Source organism: Salmo salar, chromosome 03 (genome assembly GCF_965601325.2).
Source record: "Salmo salar chromosome 03, fSalSal1, whole genome shotgun sequence".
In the NCBI taxonomy this organism is placed as follows: Eukaryota; Metazoa; Chordata; class Actinopteri; order Salmoniformes; family Salmonidae; genus Salmo; species Salmo salar.
The window spans coordinates 74,867,364-74,887,833 of NC_138293.1; the positions used below are offsets into that span (position 1 = coordinate 74,867,364).

Sequence of the window (20,470 nt, forward strand, 5' to 3'; positions counted from 1 at the left end):
TTCCTGTGCCAGACACAGAACGGTTGGCGGTGAGCCTTTATACGATACAATATGATGCCTCCAATGAACTGCAACGTTACAGTTATGTCCACCAGATGGGGCCAAACGAACAGCCATTCAATTCATTTACAAAAACCAAGACAGACCGAAGACAAGGACAGAGAAACAGACAGACCCTCAAGAAAGCTCCCTTCATCAAGAGGAAAAGGGCATTTCATCATCTGTACAGACAGTATCATAATTAGTACCAACCCTCCACAGAGTAATTGTATTAATAATAATAAGTATCATCGTCATCATCATCGTATAACAATAGTGGACAGTTAATCCTTTATAAATAGTCAGAAACAGGCTAGCTGGCACCTGTGTACAAAACAAAACGTTACATTTTGTTAGGGTTTTCATACATCATGTCATCATTATCATCATAGAATAGCAGAATATACAGACTAAAACAATGACCATTAGCTGGCCTGGTTCCATCTCTGAAAAATGGTACTGTTGGTGGGCCTGGTTCCATCTCTGAAAAATGGTACTGTTGGTGGGCCTGGTTCCATCTCTGAAAAATGGTTTTGAGTTCTTTCTCACACCACATTCTTCCCTCCCCTCCCATCTTCCCGTTTCCACAGTCTAACTCTTTTCTCAACCACTCTTTAAATACATTTCACCTTGTTTTATCAGAGCCCACCCCAAGAATCCCTAAATAATCCCTACTTCTACTACTACTGCTGACTCTTACCTTCCCTCAGACCCCTACTCAGTTCAGGAGTCCCTCACAGTGGCCTCTGTGGTGTGCGTCTCTAAAAGCCATGTTTCAGAGAGGACCCCCCTGGCCTCAACGTAACAGCTACGGCTATAGCAGCCTGAGAAGTGGAAAACCCAGGGTGGTGGAGTCCCTTTGAGTAGAGAACTGGCCCTTTTTGGTTTTTGTGACAGTTGAGAAACAGCACTTGAACACACATCCACTTCAGACAGTGTAAATGTATTTGTATCTGATAATGCATAGATATCCAGTTGTAATCAGAGGTATTCATACATGCCCCCCCCCGTATCTTCCCCGTCTTTTATTTTTATGAGGTTACATTTAATCGAGCAAAAGCATTCTTAAACCCTGTGTCTCTCAAAAACCCACACGGTTACCCATCTCTACAACAGAACTGAAAATAATCCGTTTTATCTGGGTTCACATATTAGAGTAAATAGGTTGGATGTGGTTGATATTAATACACAGTAGAACCCCACCTCAGCCCGTTTCTCTTACCAGGTCCCTTTTCCCTCGGACACAGAGCATTGTCTGAGGTGACAAACATATTGAATTCCAGGTTCCTACTTCTGCTTTCTTTCCTTTACATATATGTATAAAAAAGTATCAGCGTTATATACTGTTTGCACTGTATGTATATATAATCTACATACATACATGTATTTACATGGACTTTAAATAAGTTTCATTACTGGTATTCACTTTGATCCAAAGCCCTTTTGAAAATAAATAAACAGTGCAGTTTATTTGATATAGTTGTATTGCCTCTGTTGTAGTCCCTCATATTCCTGTATTAGTATATACTGTATGTAGTATGTTCCTCTCTTAACACTCATGGTCCACTGCCCTGACAGCATGTAAAGTTCTTAGCTGGAGTGACTGACGCATGACGTGTCATATGTTACAATGCACAAGCATTTGGCTAATACTAAGTTAAAGTCCTCGTATGAGACAATGAGTTTATGTTTGAGAGCTACTAACATGCATTAATAATCAGTTTCATTCAGTGCACTGTAATACAATTTCAGCGTATGACGATACAAGGGGCCATGGCTGTAATGTACTCACCATGACAGGGGTGGTTTCATAAGGGGGCTGAGAAACAGTTTAACACTAGTCAGGGTCGGGTTGCAGTCTGAGGCCTGTGTGGGAGAGGCTGGGACATTCTCCCTCACCCCTGACTCAATGTGAGCAAAGCATGTGCTACAACGGAGGCCCTCGACACATCATTTGGCAACTTGTGAGTGAAGTGGAAATTAGTGTGGTTATGTGTGAGTGTGTGCACCAGGTTACAAAAGTGCAATGTTACATAGAAACATGCAAACTTAACTAGTCCATGGGACGACTAGGTAAAAGGTCCCTCAGAACAAAGCAGATTAAAAAAACTAAACGCTTGGTCTCAACCTTCCACATACAGTCAATCTTTGAACAAAATCTATAAAACACAAAAGTAATCAAAAAAGTAAACATTGTACTGTTCCTCAGAGCATAAACTCAAATGCCAGTGCAGAAACTAGTGCCAACAATTTTTACTTTAAAACTGAGTAACCAGAAATAGTTTGCTCAGGGTTACTGGTTGTGAAAATGGTGAGAGGGTTAGGGGTTCATTCATGCTTGGTTGCAGTTGTCTAATGAAATACTATATGGCACCGGTCAGCTTGGTACTACAGTACTGTACCTCTCTAAGGGTAACAAAGTGCAAAGACTCAAACTGGGCTATGTTATGTAGTAATAATGTCCAGCTTTGGCATAGAATGCAGTGCATCATACCAAATCATTATCTGGCCTCGGACAGTTAAAAGCCTAGAATGTAGCCTAGCTGTCGGCCATTTCTACCCTCTCAGGGGAACCTACTGGTTTCTAGTAGTCAAATAATAATAGTGCATTCAAATTTAAAAAACCCTCATCACAAACGGTCTCTCTAATACTGTAGCGTAATAAACATTTGGCATCTTTTTGGTGGCAGAACTTCCCTTTTCAGTCAACAAGATCCATCCTGCACAGTCATGTAACTATTGTTCAGGTATTATAAAGAGAGACATCCGGTCTGTTTTAGGCATCTTCATTTAAGACGTTATGTGCCCTTTTCATTGACTACAGTATGTGCCAAACATGATTACAATAATCAACACCAAATCAAATTCCTTAGTTAAATGTGAGGAATTGTCACTTTAAATATAGATATTGATGAATAAATAAAAAGCACTGTCTCACAAGATTAAGGTCAACCAATAATAAAGAGTAACTTAATGTAACTCAACAATAGCAATTGTAAACGTGGATAATATGTCATGATTCCCTAATCAAAATGGCTGTATTTTCAATGGCACAACGCATCCAAGTTCAGTCTAGCATTTAGGCTATGTGGATTGCACTAAAAGGGAGGTAAACTTCAAACAAAATGAGCACTAACAAGCCAAGGAATGAACCCCTTCACCCTTCACCCATACCCAGTTACCCTTCACCCATACCCAGTTACCCATACCCTGTTACCCATACCCTTCACCCATACCCAGTTACCCATACCCAGTTACCCTTCACCCATACCCAGTTACCCATACCCAGTTACCCTTCACCCATACCCAGTTACCCATACCCTGTTACCCATACCCTTCACCCATACCCAGTTACCCATACCCAGTTACCCTTCACCCATACCCAGTTACCCATACCCAGTTACCCTTCACCCATACCCAGTTACCCATACCCAGTTACCCATACCCTTCACCCATACCCAGTTACCCATACCCAGTTACCCTTCACCCATACCCAGTTACCCATACCCAGTTACCAATACCCAGTTACCCATACCCTTCACCCATACCCAGTTACCCATACCCAGTTACCCATACCTGACCACAGAGAGACAGACAAAGTCAGAGAGAAGGGAGAAAGACAAACAAACATGGAAGAAATAATGAGAGGGAGAATATCCTCTCTAATACACAGTAACTCAAGTAGTTCCATAGGACTCTGTGACGGGTCTGGGAGTGCTTTGTGCATTACTTGTGCATTACTAGCATGTATGCATGCTACGCTGTGAGTGTGTGCAGTGTGTGTGTTTGTTCTAAAGTTTATATGCTATGTGCTGCATAGGTTGCAATAGAATGACATCTGAAAAATACTTCAGAAAGAATTAATGCATCATTGACGGATCCACTTTGATAAAAGCCATAGGTTGAAATGGTAATTGACACATGAGGATAAGAGAAAATCAACTATTGCTCAAGTGTAACTTCACTTGCATATCATGATTTTTTTTGTAGACATTTCTATGTGTATTTCTGATATCAAATCCTTAATCTCCTTTGTGTGTAATCTTGACAGATCCTCTGCAGTGTGTGTGTGTGTGTGTGTGTGTGTGTGTGTGTGTGTGTGTGTGTGTGTGTGTGTGTGTGTGTGTGTGTGTGTGTGTGTGTGTTGACCAGTGAGCCAATATACAAATCCTTGTGTGTGTTCCCTAATATAAATAGCAACGCATGTATAATGGCAAGATGGACACAGATACAGTATGAACATTCTTGCTAGGTGCACATGTGTCAAAGCCTGCACCAATCCCTATTATGTAAAACACTTTATCTGGCCTTCCATGCACATCTTCATGAACACTTCCCATCTTCCCTTCCCAACCATTACCTATTGAAACAGCCCCCTCCCCCCAGAGGTCCTAAACCCTGTTCCCTGCTGGTCCTACTCCAGGCAGGGTGGGGCTCAGTCTGAGGGACAGTGGTGGCTGTTGATCCAGAGCAGGTCGTCCAGAACACCCCAGTGCAGGTAGAGGATGGAGCCCACCACCAGCACGTGCATGATCTGGTGGCTGTTGCACCAGTAGTCAAAGAGGCCCGGGCGGAAGCGCTCTGGGATGCGCGAGATGTTGATGATCCCGCCCAGTACAGCCAGCGCGTCCATGGTGAGGAAGTGTTGCAGCGAGGTGGGGCTGCCGCCGCCCACGCCCACCCAGCGCAGCAGGAAGAAGGAGAAGCGGAACAGGGCCTGCCAGGCAAAGGAGCGCAGACGCCGCACGCTACTCCGCGCCGTGATGGCCGAGTAGATAGCGTAGCTGGACAGCAGGATGTAGACGAGCAGAGCCACTGTGCGGGTGAATGGGTAGCACAGCAGGGTGCTGTAGACGATGGGCAGCGCTCCTGAGGCAAACAACACACAAAGTCAGAGGCAGTTAGTCATTAAACTACACCACAACAAATATTCCCATCCCAGAGAATCATGCACACAAAGCTGCCATCAAGGCAAAGGGTGGCTACTTTGAAGAATATCAAATATAAAGTATATTTTGATTTGTTTAACTTCTTTGGGATGGGGGCAGTATTTTCATGGCCGGATGAAAAACATACCCAAATTAAACGGCCTACTACTCAGGCCCAGGAACTGGAATATGCATATTATTAGTAGATTTGGATAGAAAACACTCTGAAGTTTCTAAAACTGTTTGAATGATGTCTGTGAGTATAACAGAACTCATATGGCAGGCAAAAACCTGAGAAAAATCTAAGCAGGAAGTGAGAATTCTGGTGCTTGTAGTCCTTTCAAGTCATTGCCAATCGAACACACGGTGAGTTAGGGTTCATTTTGCACTTCCTAAGGCTTCCACTAGATGTCAACAGTCTTTAGGAAGTTGTTTGAAGCGTCTACGATGAACGGAGACCGAATGAGAAGGCTGGGAACTTGGTCACCAAGGGAATGACATCACTTCATTGGGGCGCGTTCACGAGGGTGGATCCTCCGTTCCAAAACATTTTTCAAGACACAGGAACCGTCCGGTTGAAATATTACTGAATCTTCACGTTCTAAAGGCCCTAAAGATTGATGTTTTACAACGTTTGACATGTTTGAACGAACGTAAATACAATTTTTTTTTTTACTTTTCGTCGCAACATTTTCAGTGCGCATATTTGGAGTAGCTGAACTGAACGCGCGAACAACAATAAGCTATTTGCACATAAATTATGGATTTTATCGAACAAAACAACATTTGTTGAGTACCTGGGATTCCTGGAAGTGCCTTCTGATGAAGATCATCAAAGGTAAGTGAATATTTCTAATACTATTTATTAATTTAGATGACTCCAACATGGCGGCTATCTGTATCGCTTAGTGTTTTCTTCTGAGCACAGTACTCAGATTATTGCAAAGTGTGATTTCCCAGTAAAGTTATTTTGAAATCTGGCAATGCGGTTGCATTCAGGAGATGTTAATCTATAATTCTTTGAATGACAGTTTAATATTTTATCAATGTTATGACGAGTATTTTTGTAGATTGTGGTGCTGATTCACCGGCAGTATTGGAGGCAAAATATTTTCTGAACGTCACGCGCCAATGTAAAATGCTGTTTTTATATATAAATATGAACTTTATCGAACAAAGAAATGCATGTATTGTGTAACATGATGTCCTAGGAGTGTCATCTGATGAAGATCGTCAAAGGTTAGTGCTGCATTTAGCTGTGTTTTGGGTATTTGTGATGCATGCTAGTTGCTTAGAAAATGGCTGTGTGGTTATTGTGTCTATGTACTCTCCTAACATAATCTAATGTTTTGCTTTCGCTGTAAAGCCTTTTGGAAATCGGACAACGTGGTTCGATTCAGGAGAAGTGTATTTATAAAATGGTGTAAAATAGTCCTGTGTTTGAGAACTTAGAATTATGACATTTTGTGGTTTTAAATCTGGCGCTCTGATTTTTCACTGGCTGTTGAATAGTGTGGGACGATTTCGTCCCACCTCCCCTAGAGAGGTTAACACTTTTTTGGTTACTACATGATTCCATATGTGTTATTTCATAGTTTTGATGTCTTCACTATTATTCTACAATGTAGAAAATAGTAAAAGAAAAGAAAAACCCTGGAATGAGTGGTACTGTATATATACATTTACATTTACGTCATTTAGCAGACGCTCTTATCCAGAGCGACTTACAAATTGGTGCATTCACCTTATGATATCCAGTGGAACAACCACTTTACAATAGTACATCTATATCTTTTTTTTTGGGGGGGGGGGGGGTTAGAAGGATTACTTAATCCTATCCCAGGTATTCCTTAAAGAGGTGGGGTTTCAGGTGTCTCCGGAAGGTGGTGATTAACTCCGCTGTCCTGGCGTCGTGAGGGAGCTTGTTCCACCATTGGGGTGCCAGAGCAGCGAACAGTTTTGACTGGGAAGTCATATAGATGACTTCCCTGTCAAAATAAAGGTTTAATAATAATAATACTTTATTTGGCACTTAATACTTTTTAGTGACGGGGGCAGTATTCGGAAATTCAGATGAATGATGTGCCCAAATTAAACTGCCTACTACTCGGGCTCAGAACGTAGGATATGCATATTATTAATAGATTTCGATAGAAAACACTCTGAAGTTTCTAAAACGGTTTGAATGATGTCTGTGAGTATAACAGAACTCATATGGCAGGCAAAAACCTGAGAGAAAATCCAACTAGGAAGTGGTTTGTAGTTTTTCAAGACTGGGCCTATTCAGTATACAGTGACTTAGGGTTCATTTTGCACTTCCTAAGGCTTCCACTAGATGTCAACCGTCTTTAGAAAGTTGTTTGAGGCTTCTATGGTGAACAGAGAGCGAACAAAGGAAGTTGGAAGTTGTTGACTCAGGAGTGGACATGAGTTCATTGGCGCGCATTCACGTGAGAGTTAGCTGTGTTCCATTACATTTTTCAAGACATTGGAATCGTCCGGTTGGAATATTATTGAAGTTTTATGTTAAAAAGGCCCTAAAGATTGATGCTATACATCGTTTGACATGTTTCTACGAACGTAAATATAACTTTTTTGACTTTTCGTCGTGAAATTTTCTGCGCACTTCCTACATTTGGAGTAGCGTACTGAACGCACGAACAAAAAGGACATAAATGATGGACTTTATCGAACAAAACAACATTTATTGTGGACCTGGGATTCCTAGGAGTGCATTCTGATGAAGATTATCAAAGGTAAGTGAATATTTATAATTCTATTTATGATTTTAGATGACTCCAAAATGGCGGGTATCTGTATTGCCTGCTGTTGTTTTCTGAGCGCTGTACTCAGATCATTGCAAAGTGTGCTTTCCCCGTGAAGCATTTTTTAAATCTGTCACAGCGGTTGCATTAAGGAGATGTTTATCTATAATTCTTTGAATAACAGTTTAATATTTTATCAACGTTTATGATGAGTATTTCTGTAAATGTGCTCATTCACCGGAAGTTTTCGGAGGAAAAGCATTTCTGAACATTACGGGCCAATGTAAAATGTGGTTTTTGGATATAAATATGAACTTTATCGAGCAAAACATACATGTATTGTATAACATGAAGTCCTATGAGTGCCATCTGATGAAGATCATCAAAGGTTAGTGCTTAATTTTAGCTGTATTTCTGGTTTTTGTGACGCCTGTCCTTGCTTGGAAAATGGCTGTGTGGCTTTTATTTTTTAGGCACTGTCCTAACATAATCTAATGTTTTGCTTTCGCCGTAAAGCCTTTTTGAAATCGGACAACGTGGTTGGGTTAAGGAGACGTGTATCTTTAAAATGGTGTAAAATAGTTGTATGTTTGAGAAATTAGAATTCTGAGATTTTTGCTGATTTGAATTTGCCGCCCTGCTATTTCACTGGCTGTGTCCCGCAGGTGGGACACTAGCGTCCCACATAGCCCATACTAGTTTAATAGGCACTTACTATAGTCATTTTTTTTATGAGATTGGAAAATGTTTTTATTTTTATTAGGTTATGCATGTACTCTTTATGACAAAGTGTGAAATCAAACTTTTTTTCCCCTACCAAGTTACACATCTTGAAAGGCACCAAATTGCTGGTACGACACACTGGCTATTGGATACTCAAGATGATTTGCATATATGTAAATTAAAAATGGATTGCACAAAAAGAGTGCGCCAGACAGTGTACACAGAAAACAAAAGGCCGGAAGAGAAAGAAAGGAGATAAAAAGGTAGAGAGAATGAAAGAAAGAATGAGAGAGTAGAGAGCTTTTAGTTGCTACCCAGAAGCCCCTCTGCTTACCCAGCGTGTTGATCATGCAGATGCCGCACATGTCGAGGGTGAGAAGGGTGTGGTAGACAGGCTCTCCTCCCTCGTGGTTCATGAAGAGGTGGTAGAGCACAGAGCCCAGCTGGGGGGACAGGCAGGCCAGGAAGTGGACCACACCCAGCCATGTCACACTGATCTGGGACCAGGGGAAGTTGAGCGGGATGAGGAACAGGAAGCAGAGCAGAGGGATACCTGTCAGGAAGGGGTGAAGAGGATAAACAGGGTCCGGTCAAATAGGCCTAAATCTTGCTGACAACTAGCACCAGATTTACCAATACAAAAAGCTTGCAGTTTTCACTACTGTACCGGATAGTTTATTTTCACCTGTTATTATATTCCAATGAAATGACAAAAAAATGTCAAATGTGTGATGAATTTCCAATCACATTAGCAATACGGCATAGCGCTACTGCATAGACACCTTTTTTTCACCTTCCACAAGCTCTTGTTCAGCTTCAGCAACAATTACTGCTGCACTACAGGGCAATTCCACAGTAACAGAATTACACAGTATGGCAAGAAAAAACAACTATGTACAATGACTACTTTGAACACCTTACACATCAGGGTTCTCCCCAGGATATTTAAACAAGGAGGTGCTGCAGAGTACAGCCAAGATTTTTGAACACCTGTAACTGCAATTTCCTGCAATCTAGAGCAAACAATGGCCTTATATGATAAAAAATGAAGTAATAAAATTGTTTTTTTAAATGGTTCGGTCCTACAGACAGTGAGTCATGTGGCAGGCAAACAGGCATCCAGTTACTGTTTGATTGAACGCTAGGATGACATAAGTGACTTTGAGCGTGGTACGATTGTCCAGTATCTCAGAAATGGCCGGCCTCCTGGGATTTTCATGCATGACAGTGTCTAGGGTTTTCTGAGAACGGTGCGACAAACGAAAAGCATTCAGTCAGCGTAGCCCTGTGGGCGAAAACAGCTTGTTGATGAGAGAGGTCAAAAGGAGAATGTCAAGAATCGTGCAAGCTAACAGGCAGGCCACAAACAGGGAAATAACGGTGCAGTACAACAGCATCTCGGAACGCACAACTCGTCGGTCCTTGTCACGGAAGGGCTATTGCAGCAGGCGGCCACACCGGGTTCCACTCCTATCAGCTAAAAACAAGAAGAGGAGGTTCCAATGGGAACGTGATCACCAACACTGGACAACTGAGGAATGGAAAAACTTTTCCTGGTCCGACTAATCACGGTTGCTGTTATGTCATGCTGATGGCAGAGTCAGGATTTAGCCTAAGCTGCATGAGTCCATGGCTCCATCCTGCCTGCTGTCAACGGTACAGGCTGGTGGCGGTCGTGTAATGGTGTGGGGAATGTTTTCCTGGCACACGTTAAGTCCCTTGTTACCAATTGAGCCATGTTTGAACACCAACCACACCTTGTAGAATCCATGCCCTGAAGAGTTCAGGCTGTTCTGGAAGCAAGAGGGGGGTCTGACCCGGTACTAGATGGGTGTACCTAGTAAACTGGCCACTGAGTGTAAGTGTCTTCAGAAAGTATTCATACCCCTTGACTTATTCCACATTTTGTTGTTACAGACGTAATTCTAAATTGATTAAATAGATGTATTTTCTCACCCATCTGCACACAATACCCTATGACTACAACGTGAAAATGTATTTTTTCAAGATTTTTGCAAATTTATTGAAAATGAAATACAGAAATATCTAATTTACATAAGTATTCACACTCTTTTGCTTTGACACTCCAAATTGAGTTCAGGTTCATCCAATTTCCTTTGATCATCCTTGAGATGTCACTACAACTCGATTGGAGTCCACCTGTTACCAATTCCATTTTTTGGACATGATTTAGAAAGAAACACACCTGTCTATATATGTCAGAGCTGAACCTATCCCATGAAGTCCAAGGAACTAGTACATCTCCAAGATTGTGATTAGGCATATATCTGGGGAAGGGTATAAAACAATTTGTAGTGTTCAAAGTTTCCAAGAGCACAGTGGTCTCCATCATTGGGAAATAAAAAAAATATGGAACTATCCAGACTCTACCTAGAGTTGGCCTTCTGACCAAACGGAACAACCGGGCAAGAAGGACCTTGGTCAGGGAGGTGACCAAGAACCCAATGAACACTGACAGAACTACAGAGTTCCTTGGCTGAGATGGGAAAACCTGCCAGAAGGACAACAGTCTTTACAGCACTTTAAGGGAAAGTGTCCAGACAGATGCCACTTCTGAGAATAAGCCACGACAGCATGCCTGGAGTTTGCAAAAATGCACGTGAAAGACTGATAGCATAAAGCAAAATATTCTGTGGTCTGATGAGACACATTTTACTATTTGGTCTGAATGCAAAGCGCGATGTCTGGAGAAAACCAGGCACAGAACATCAACCGTCTAACAACATCCCTACTGTGCAGCATGGTGCTGGCAGCATGATACTATTGGCATGCTCTTCAACTGCAGGGATTGGGAGACTGATAGAGGGAACAATGAATGGAACCAAATACAGGCAAATCCTTGATGAGAACCTGCTTCAGAGTGCAAACGACCTTAGACTGGGGAGAAGATTTACGTTCCAACAGGACAATGACCTCAAACATACAGCCAAAGCAACGCTGGAATGCTTTAATCCTATTGAAAATCTGTGGAAAGACTAAGATTGCTGTTCACCGCCACTCCCCATCTAACTTAACAGAACTTGAGAAGAAAAAAAAAATTCAGATGTGCAAAGCTGATACAGACATACCCAAGACGACTCAAAACTGTAATCACTGCCAAAGGTGCTTCTGCAAAGTATTGACTCATGGGTGTGAATACTTATTTAAATGAGATATTTCTGCATTTAATTTTCAATACATTTTCAAAAATGTTTAAAACGTTTCACTTTGTCATTATGGGGTATTGTGTGTAGATGGGTGTCACGGTTGTCGTTGGTAATGGAGGACCAAAACGGAGCAGGTATGTGTACGCTCATCTTGACATTTATTAACTCAGAATGAACACACCAAAACAACAAAACGAAACGAACTTACGAACAACGAAACAGTCTTGAAAGGCTCACTCGGCAAAACAAGAAACAATCTCCCACAAATACACAGACAAACACACCCAACTAATATAGGACTTCCAATCAAAGGCAACACCACACAGCTGCCTTCAATTGGAAGTCCACCCCAATTAACTCAACATAGAAACAGATTACCTAGACTAAACATAGAATTACATAAACAAGGAACAGTGCCCAAAAACCCCGGAATACATAAATCAAATGCCCTTTTTAGAAAAACCACCACCCCAAACCACATAAACCAAATACCCTCTGCCACGTCCTGACCAAACTACAATAACAATTAATCCTTATACTGGCCAGGACGTGACAATGGGTGAGAGAATTTGTTCTTAACTGACTTGCCAAGAAAAATAAAGGTTGAATAAAAAATAAAGGTTACTCATTAAAAGAGTGTGGATCTCGGTTACATTTCACCCACCTTTGACCTCATACTCACGGCACCAATATAACTGACTGGGTTTGAACTCAGGCCTACTATAGAACAACACTTTCTGTGGCAAACAAAAGCATAAGAATCTGTAACAAAAACAAAAGCGGTAAAGTCAAGGGGTATGAATACTTTCTGAAGGCTGTTTTTTTTCTTCTTCTCTTATGGTCTTTGGGAGATCCCTGCACAGTAAATACAATTAAAACATTTACTGGAAAAACAGTGCAGATGCAAAGACCACAGTTCTTTCCTGTGAAAAATCGCAGCGTAATTCCGTTACCAAGGAATTGCCCTTAAACTAAAGAAGTGTTGTAGGTTGCTTCACTTAGGCTATTGGAATGTGCTTGGTGAGCAAAATCAGGTCCTTGAAATTTGATACACACATATCACTCTCCTCCACATCCTGCCTTCTTCCCCATCTTTCGCTCACTCTGCTTTTCCGAATGTAAAATCATTTGTCCTGACCAGGTGATACAGCCAATGCAATCCAACACCAGAGGAGGCTGGTGGGAGTAGTTATAGGAGGACAGGCTCATTGTATTGGCTGGAATGGTATAAATGGAGTCAAACATGATTTCCATGTTTGATAGGTTCCATTTATTCTTTTCCAGCCATTACAATGAGCCTGTCCTCCTATAGCTCCTCCCACCAGCCTCCTGTCTAACATCTATTTTGAGTGTGATTTCTTCTGCACCCTCCCTCCATACCCCGCTCAGCACTACTGAACAGTACAACTGGACAGGCTCTATAAGGCTGCGTTTACACAGGCAACCCAATTCTGGGGGTTTTCCATTAATTGGTCGTTTGACCAATCACATTAGATATTTTTCAGAGCTGATCTGATTGGCCAAAAAAACAATTAGTGTAAAAAATATAATTGGATTGCCTGTGTAAACACAGCCTAATCGGTCCAAAGTATGATTGCTACTCTTTAGACAGGAGTTGCGTGTTTCTATCCAAAAGTATTCCAGCTGTTGAACATATTGTGCAAATGTAACATGTAGACTCCATTTGTGTGATCTTATTTGGTTTTCAGGTGCCATATATTACAAAAAATGGGACCTGTGTGACTTCACCAACTTTATATATATATAAATATATACCATTTAGCAGACGCTTTTACCCAATGAGACCCAATGAGTCATACATCCGTATTTATGTAGCCTATTTTCTGAATGCTATTATGCTGCAAGAATATTGCAATAACCTTTTTCTCTGAATGACAAACCTTTTTCTCTGAATGACAAACCTTTTTCTCTAAATGACAAACCTTTTTCTCTGAATGACAAACCTTTTTCTCTAAATGACAAACCTTTTTCTCTGAATGACAAACCTTTTTCTCTAAATGACAAACCTTTTTCTCTGAATGACAAACCTTTTTCTCTAAATGACAAACCTTTTTCTCTGAATGACAAACCTTTTTCTCTGAATGACAAACCTTTTTCTCTGAATGACAAACCTTTTTCTCTAAATGACAAACCTTTTTCTCTGAATGACAAACCTTTTTCTCTGAATGACAAACCCTTTTCTCTGAATGACAAACCTTTTTCTCTGAATGACAAACCTTTTTCTCTAAATGACAAACCTTTTTCTCTGAATGACAAACCTTTTTCTCTGAATGACAAACCTTTTTCTCTAAATGACAAACCTTTTTCTCTAAATGACAAACCTTTTTCTCTGAATGACAAACCTTTTTCTCTAAATGACAAACCTTTTTCTCTGAATGACAAACCTTTTTCTCTAAATGACAAACCTTTTTCTCTAAATGACAAACCTTTTTCTCTGAATGACAAACCTTTTTCTCTGAATGACAAACCTTTTTCTCTGAATGACAAACCTTTTTCTCTAAATGACAAACCTTTTTCTCTCAATGACAAACCTTTATCTCTAAATGACAAACCTTTTTCTCTGAATGACAAACCTTTTTCTCTGAACATCCTTTTTCTTTTAATTACTTTTCTCTGAATGACAATTGCATAGTAAGGGAGAGGCTAAGCTGCCTGCCAATCAATCAATCATTCCTGGTCTTAATAAAGGATTCCTCTTCCTTTCAGGCATAAATTCCCCCCTGACCTGGTGATCACTAATCCTGTCTGTTTTAATGACTGTTGGCAGGGTGTGCTGTAAGTAAAATGGAAGGAGTTGGCTGACACTAAAACTCAACACTCCATTGGTACACGAGCATCCTTTATACCGTAGCAAGTTGACTTCACTTGAGGTCATCAAGAATCCTATGCTAGAGACCATGGTTTCATATGCAATCTTGGTCACTTCAATCTGAAAATGAAGAGGATTTTTAGAGACACAGACAGCCTTCTCCTTCTCTGCCCAACACATATACTGAAATTATAAGAGTATGTGGGCAAATTCATTGTGATTATCTATAACTTGTTACCATACTTTCTGACATAATTACCACGTTATTACCAGTTTATTCTGTGCTGTAATGTACTACCAGGTGCAACCAAAACTTTACATAAAGCTTATTATATTAGTCATCAGCTGCTGATGAGATTTGTCTTTGGTTTTGCCTATGGCAACTTACTGTGATTCAACTAACTACAATAGCAAGCTGCTTGCTAGTTAGCTAGCCAGCTAACCCTTTCCATGGCTGCTGTCACTGGTCACAGTACGGAGCGACTTCAGTGCCAACAGAAACTGTATTTGAATTCAACATTTTTTTATTTGTAATGCACAAATTGAATAATTGAATAAATAAATTGAACTTGTATTTCATGATTGAAAACTGAATTGAATTAATAGTTTTAAAGTTTAATTTCAATTGAATTAAATACATTTTCAAATTCAGTTCTCTAAATTCAGATTCAAAACCAGAGGCAACATCCTGGTACTTTGTCAGCAAGGAATGGTAGAAGTTAACAGATAGAATCAAACGTTCTACAGGTTGAACAGGGTTCCGGCGGTTTCTGAAGCCAATGTGGCATGTTTAATTTATTTTCTTCCGATTAATTTGGCTCTAAAATGTGTACCATTTTGGCTATAAGCTATTATGACCCCATTCCTGAATGGGCCTCTCTAAGACTCTTGAATATTGTCGTGCCTTCTGTTCCCCTCTATGATGCACACAGGACACGTAAGAGTGTGACAAAAATAAATGCAATTTGGCCCCCATAAGAATATAGTTGAATTGCCCTGTCATAGCCCTTCTGAGGATAGCTTTTCCACTCCCTATTTAATCTTGCTCTTGTGACTGACTGGGTTCGAACCAGGTCTCCAGCATGTCATAAGACTGTGTTAGCCCACTTAGCTAAATCCCATATGGATGAGTTCAGGAAGCTAACAAGTATTCAAGTCTCCAGCAAGGGCTCCTGAGTGGCACAGGGGCCTAAGGCACTGCATCTCAGTGCAAGAGGCAACACTACAGTCTCTGGTTCAAATCCAGGCTGAATCACATCCGGCCGTGATTGGGAGTCCCATAGGGCGGCGCACAATTGGCCCAGTATTGCAGAAAATAGAATTTGTTCTTAACTGACTTGCCAAGTAAAATAAAGGTTGAATAAAAAATAAAGGTTACTCATTAAAAGAGTGTGGATCTCGGTTACATTTCACCCACCTTAGACCTCATACTCACGGCACCAATATAACTGACTGGGTTTGAACTCAGGCCTACTATAGAACAACACTTTCTGTGGCAAACAAATGCATAAGAATCTGTTTACCATATTTAATGAGAGCACAACAGCGGTGGTTTGGTGATCCATGCAGGTGATGAACAACCTTGCCTGAGACCGGAAGACATGATTAGGTTCTAACCCAGGTCTCCTGTGTGCCAGACAATGCAACTTTTCAGGTCTCAGAGTATTCATCATGTAAGCATGGTCCACGAACCACCTGTTACACTTCACCCCCCTTTGACCTCCTCCTCGAAGAGACCCATCCAAGTCACAGAACCAATGCCTAGGCTTTAGCTCAGCAGGTTAACAAAGTCTTCACCCAGTCACTCACATTATAATGAGTACCCTTGCCGGAGACTTGAAACTAATATGTCTAACATGTCAAACTAACACATCTTCAGATCTCAGGCAAGGTTCTCATCACATAAGCATGGTCACAGAAACCACAACCATGTTCCAAGTTTTAGCTTTCAGCAAAGGGGTCATAATAGCTTATAGCCCAAAGAGTTCAAATGCCAAATTCATTGGAAGAAGATAAATTCAACATGACACATTGGCTTTAGAAAATGCCTGAAACCTGTTTAACACAGAGCGCACGGTTCTCCCCAATGTAAGTGGGGATGCTGCGCCACCTTGTTAAAATATCCTGGAGAGAACCCTGGAGAGTGTGATTCTATCTGTTATTTTCCACCATTCCTTGCTAGCAAAGTAACAGGATGATGTCTCTGGTTTTGAATCTGAATTTAAAGAACTGAATTTGAAAAGTGAATCTGAATGCATCTGAGAAGTTGAAAATAAGAAACTTTGCTAAACTTGAAATTATATTTTGTAAACTTAATACACAGACAATGAAAGCAATATATACAATATTGAAATGGAATATATAAATATTGGATTTCAATATTTAATGGAATTGAAATTGAATTTTAAAACTGAATGCAATATTCATTCAATTCAGTTTCAAATCATGAAATACAAGTGCAATTTATGAATTCAATAACTAAATTTGTGCATTACAAATTGAAAAATATAGAATTTAAATTCAATATCTTAATACAAAAATATTGAATTCAAATCGTTTCTGTTGGCACTGAAATCGCTCCATAGCAAAGCCTTCACCCAGGCAAGATCTGCACTGCTCTGTTGCTAGCTAGCTAGCAAACCCACTCATTTATTTCTAGAGAAATGTAGCTAGCCAGCCAGCAAGTTATCTTCATCCCAAAATATTTAAACTCACCATGTGTGTATATGTTTCCCAGTTCGTTGTGCATGTAAAAAAGGCTTCTTATACAGTCTTGGACAGAAGATATTGGTCGGTATCCAGTCAGGACGTATTTGTTGAATTGAAGATGAGGAGGTGAATTCGCCCAGTCTAATAGTCTGGGTCCATTTAAAAATGCCATAGCAACCAAAATAATTAAAACGACGCCGCCAAAAAAGTAAAATAATGACTGTACACCTATATACACATATAGTAGAATTATTGCGAATAAAAATTTATTAGACACCATTGATCAAATCTGGGGGGGTAGCTAGCTATAATGTGCTGCTAGCTACATAGCTAGCTAGCTCCCATAGCTACAATACTGTAGCGAGCTAGCGACAGAAAATATGTTCTTTCTTTTCAGCACCACTACCGGTGACAGCGTTTTTATCCCGCTGTTTGCTTTTAAAAACCGATACTTGTGTCAACCACAGGGGTTGACAAGGACGAGGCCAACCACATACATGGTGTAAGCCCGTGGTATACATTACATATTACATTTAATTGCCGACATAACACCCAACATCTGTCGGAGGTTAGCTAACACAATATAATTCATGGTAGCTGCTAGCTAGTTTCTCAATGTGTCGCTAGCTAGCGTACAACATTCCACGGCACATATCATTAGCCATAGTTAGTTAATCTGCACCGGTTCACAAGTCCAGTGGCTTTAGCTTAGCTACTTCCATCCATCACCTTGATACCACTGACTACAGAGGAATGGGTTTAGCGGTCAGATTTCCAATACAGGACTAACGTTAGCAGGTCATAACGTAAAAGCAGCTAAACGCTCGCGCACAATCATCTCTATTGTATTTACAAAAATATCCATATTCTGGTTACAGCTAACTAGCGGTAGCTAGTTTGTCACCGACCAACAACTACAGATGTAGTGCGATGGAACGCGTTAGCGTGCTACTGCTGTGATTTGGAGATTTCAAACAAATATGGATAAGGAAGATGTCAATCCGACACAACAAATACAGATTTTCGTGTCCAGATCTTCTCTCGTATTGGTAACCCCATTTCCCATAAAGATTCCGTCCAAACTCTTGTTAAATGTGACTCGTTTGTTCACCGGCGTCGAGTCCCTCGCATCGGATGACTGATGCCCTGTACCGGACAGTGACGCTCTAATCCAATGTGGGTATAGAGCGGTACTGAAGAGAATTATTGCGGGGGACTGACACTGGGGTTTTATGAGAAAACAGCACAAGGGAGACAGGGATAAATACCTCACCAGTCACTGTCTGGTATTATTTTTGGAATAATGTTTAATAATGGATGCACCAATAATTAGGCTATCCTCTCTAGAATTTAGGAAACATGAAGAAGAAACAGTTATTTGTACATTAATCTTACATCTTCTATGTATTTTTCTAATTACTTTCACGTAGTTAACACATTTAGGCCTACAACAGCAAAGTTTATTTTAAAATACACAAAAATGCACATTGGATAAGAAGGTGAAAGGTTGACTGTGGTGCCAGTCAGGGTGGCGGGAGCCATGTCAATCAACCTGCCCTCGCAGCATGCACGCTATATGTTCATCCTTCATTAGCCAATAGGAAAGCCTATAACATGAACACGCCATTACTAAACCAATTGGAGCGCAGAATTGTGTTCATGGGTGTGTTCATGTATTATATTATTATATGGGTACGTTTCTATCTGAATTGATTCTGTAGTTGTGAGAGAGGGCAAAGCAGAGAAAATATGTTGTCCCTATATTGTTGGAGGTATGCTTAATAATTCTAATTGACTGTATAGATTGTGATTCAATAAAAAAAACCAATTGTTTACCAAAAAGTAATAACTTAGTTACTAAGAGCATATGAATGTTTCTCTAAATATGAATCTAAAATATTGTTTCCACACTTTCTTTCTCTCGCTCTCTCTCAATTCAATTCAACGGTATTTATTGGCATGGGAAACATATGTTTACATTGCCAAAGTACGTGAAATAGATAAACAAAAGTGAAATAAACAATAAAAAGTGAACAGTAAATATTACACTCACAAGATCCAAAAAAGTTAAGACATTTCAAATGTCACATTATGTCTATAGACAGTGTTGTAACGATGTGCAAATAGTTAAAGTACAAAAGGGAAAATAAATAAATGTGGGTTGTATTTACAATAGTGTTTGTTCTTCACTGGATGCCCCTTTCTTTTGGCAACAGGTCACAAATCTTGCTGCTGTGACACACTGTGGTATTTCACCCAATAGATATGGGAGTTTATCAAAATTGGATTTGTTTTCAAATTCTTTGTGGGTCTGTGTAATCTGAGGACAATATATCTCTAATATGGTCATACATTTGGCAGGAGGGAAGGAAGTGCAGCTTAGTTTCCATCTCATTTTGTGAGGAGTGTGCACATAGCCTGTCTTTTCTTGAGAGCCAGGTCTGCCTACGGCGACCTTTCTCAATAGGAAGTCTATGCTCACTGAGTCTGTACAGAGTCAAAGCTTTCCTTAAATTTGGGTCAGTCACAGTGGTCAGTTATCCTGCCACTGTGTACTCTCTGTTTAGGGCCACAAAGCGTTCTAGTTTGCTCAGTTTTTTTGTTAATTCTTTCCAATGTGTCAAGTAATTATCTTTTTGTTTTCTGATGATTTGGTTGGGTCTAATTGTGTTACTGTCCTGGGGCTCTGTGGGGTCTGTTTGTGTTTGTGAACAGAGACCCAGAACCAGCTTGCTTAAGGGACTGTTTTCCAGGTTCATCTCTCTGTAGGTGATGGCTTTGTAATAGAAGGTTTGGAAATCGCTTCCTTTTAAGTGGTTGTAGAATTTAACGGCTCTTTCTGGATTTTGATAATTAGTGGGTATCGGCTTAATTCTGCTCTGCATGCATTATTTGGTGTTTTACGTTGTACACAGAGGATATTTTTGCACTCTCTCTCTTTCTTTTTCTCCCTCCCGCTCTTTCACTCCCTCTCTCTCTCTCTAGATGAGTATCATTTCATATCTAAACTTGAATAACATTATGAGTCTCCCAGTCGGCCAGTCTCAACATTTCAATAGTTGTCCTACGAGGTGACCCTATGGGTGTAACATGCCATAAATGTCAGTCTCTTTATATGAGAGACTTGATGCCATTGTATCTATTTTGATAGTTCTGATTGACACATCAAAATTAATCTTGGAGCTAAGACAGTGGAATCTCCCTCAAACATGGTTTAACTTCCTACTACATTTGGAAATGAGCAGCCTACATGGTAGCCCACTCTCTCAACTGAGAGTGGGCTGGTTAACATTATTCCTTCAAATTTTG

At 40.4% G+C, this 20,470-nt stretch overlaps 1 protein-coding gene across 1 annotated transcript; it reads right to left on the reverse strand.

The window, feature by feature from the left end:
- Window positions 1–3,509: 3,509 nt before the first annotated feature.
- LOC106601588 (progestin and adipoQ receptor family member 4) lies at window positions 3,510–18,327 on the reverse strand. Its single transcript, XM_014193899.3, has 3 exons — window positions 17,168–18,327; window positions 8,790–9,008; window positions 3,510–4,908 (listed from the first exon to the last, which is right to left on the reverse strand). Exons 1-3 carry the CDS (start codon window positions 17,439–17,441, stop codon window positions 4,475–4,477), a joined length of 927 nt encoding a protein of 308 aa, XP_014049374.1. The 5' UTR covers window positions 17,442–18,327; the 3' UTR covers window positions 3,510–4,474.
- Window positions 18,328–20,470: the final 2,143 nt, after the last annotated feature.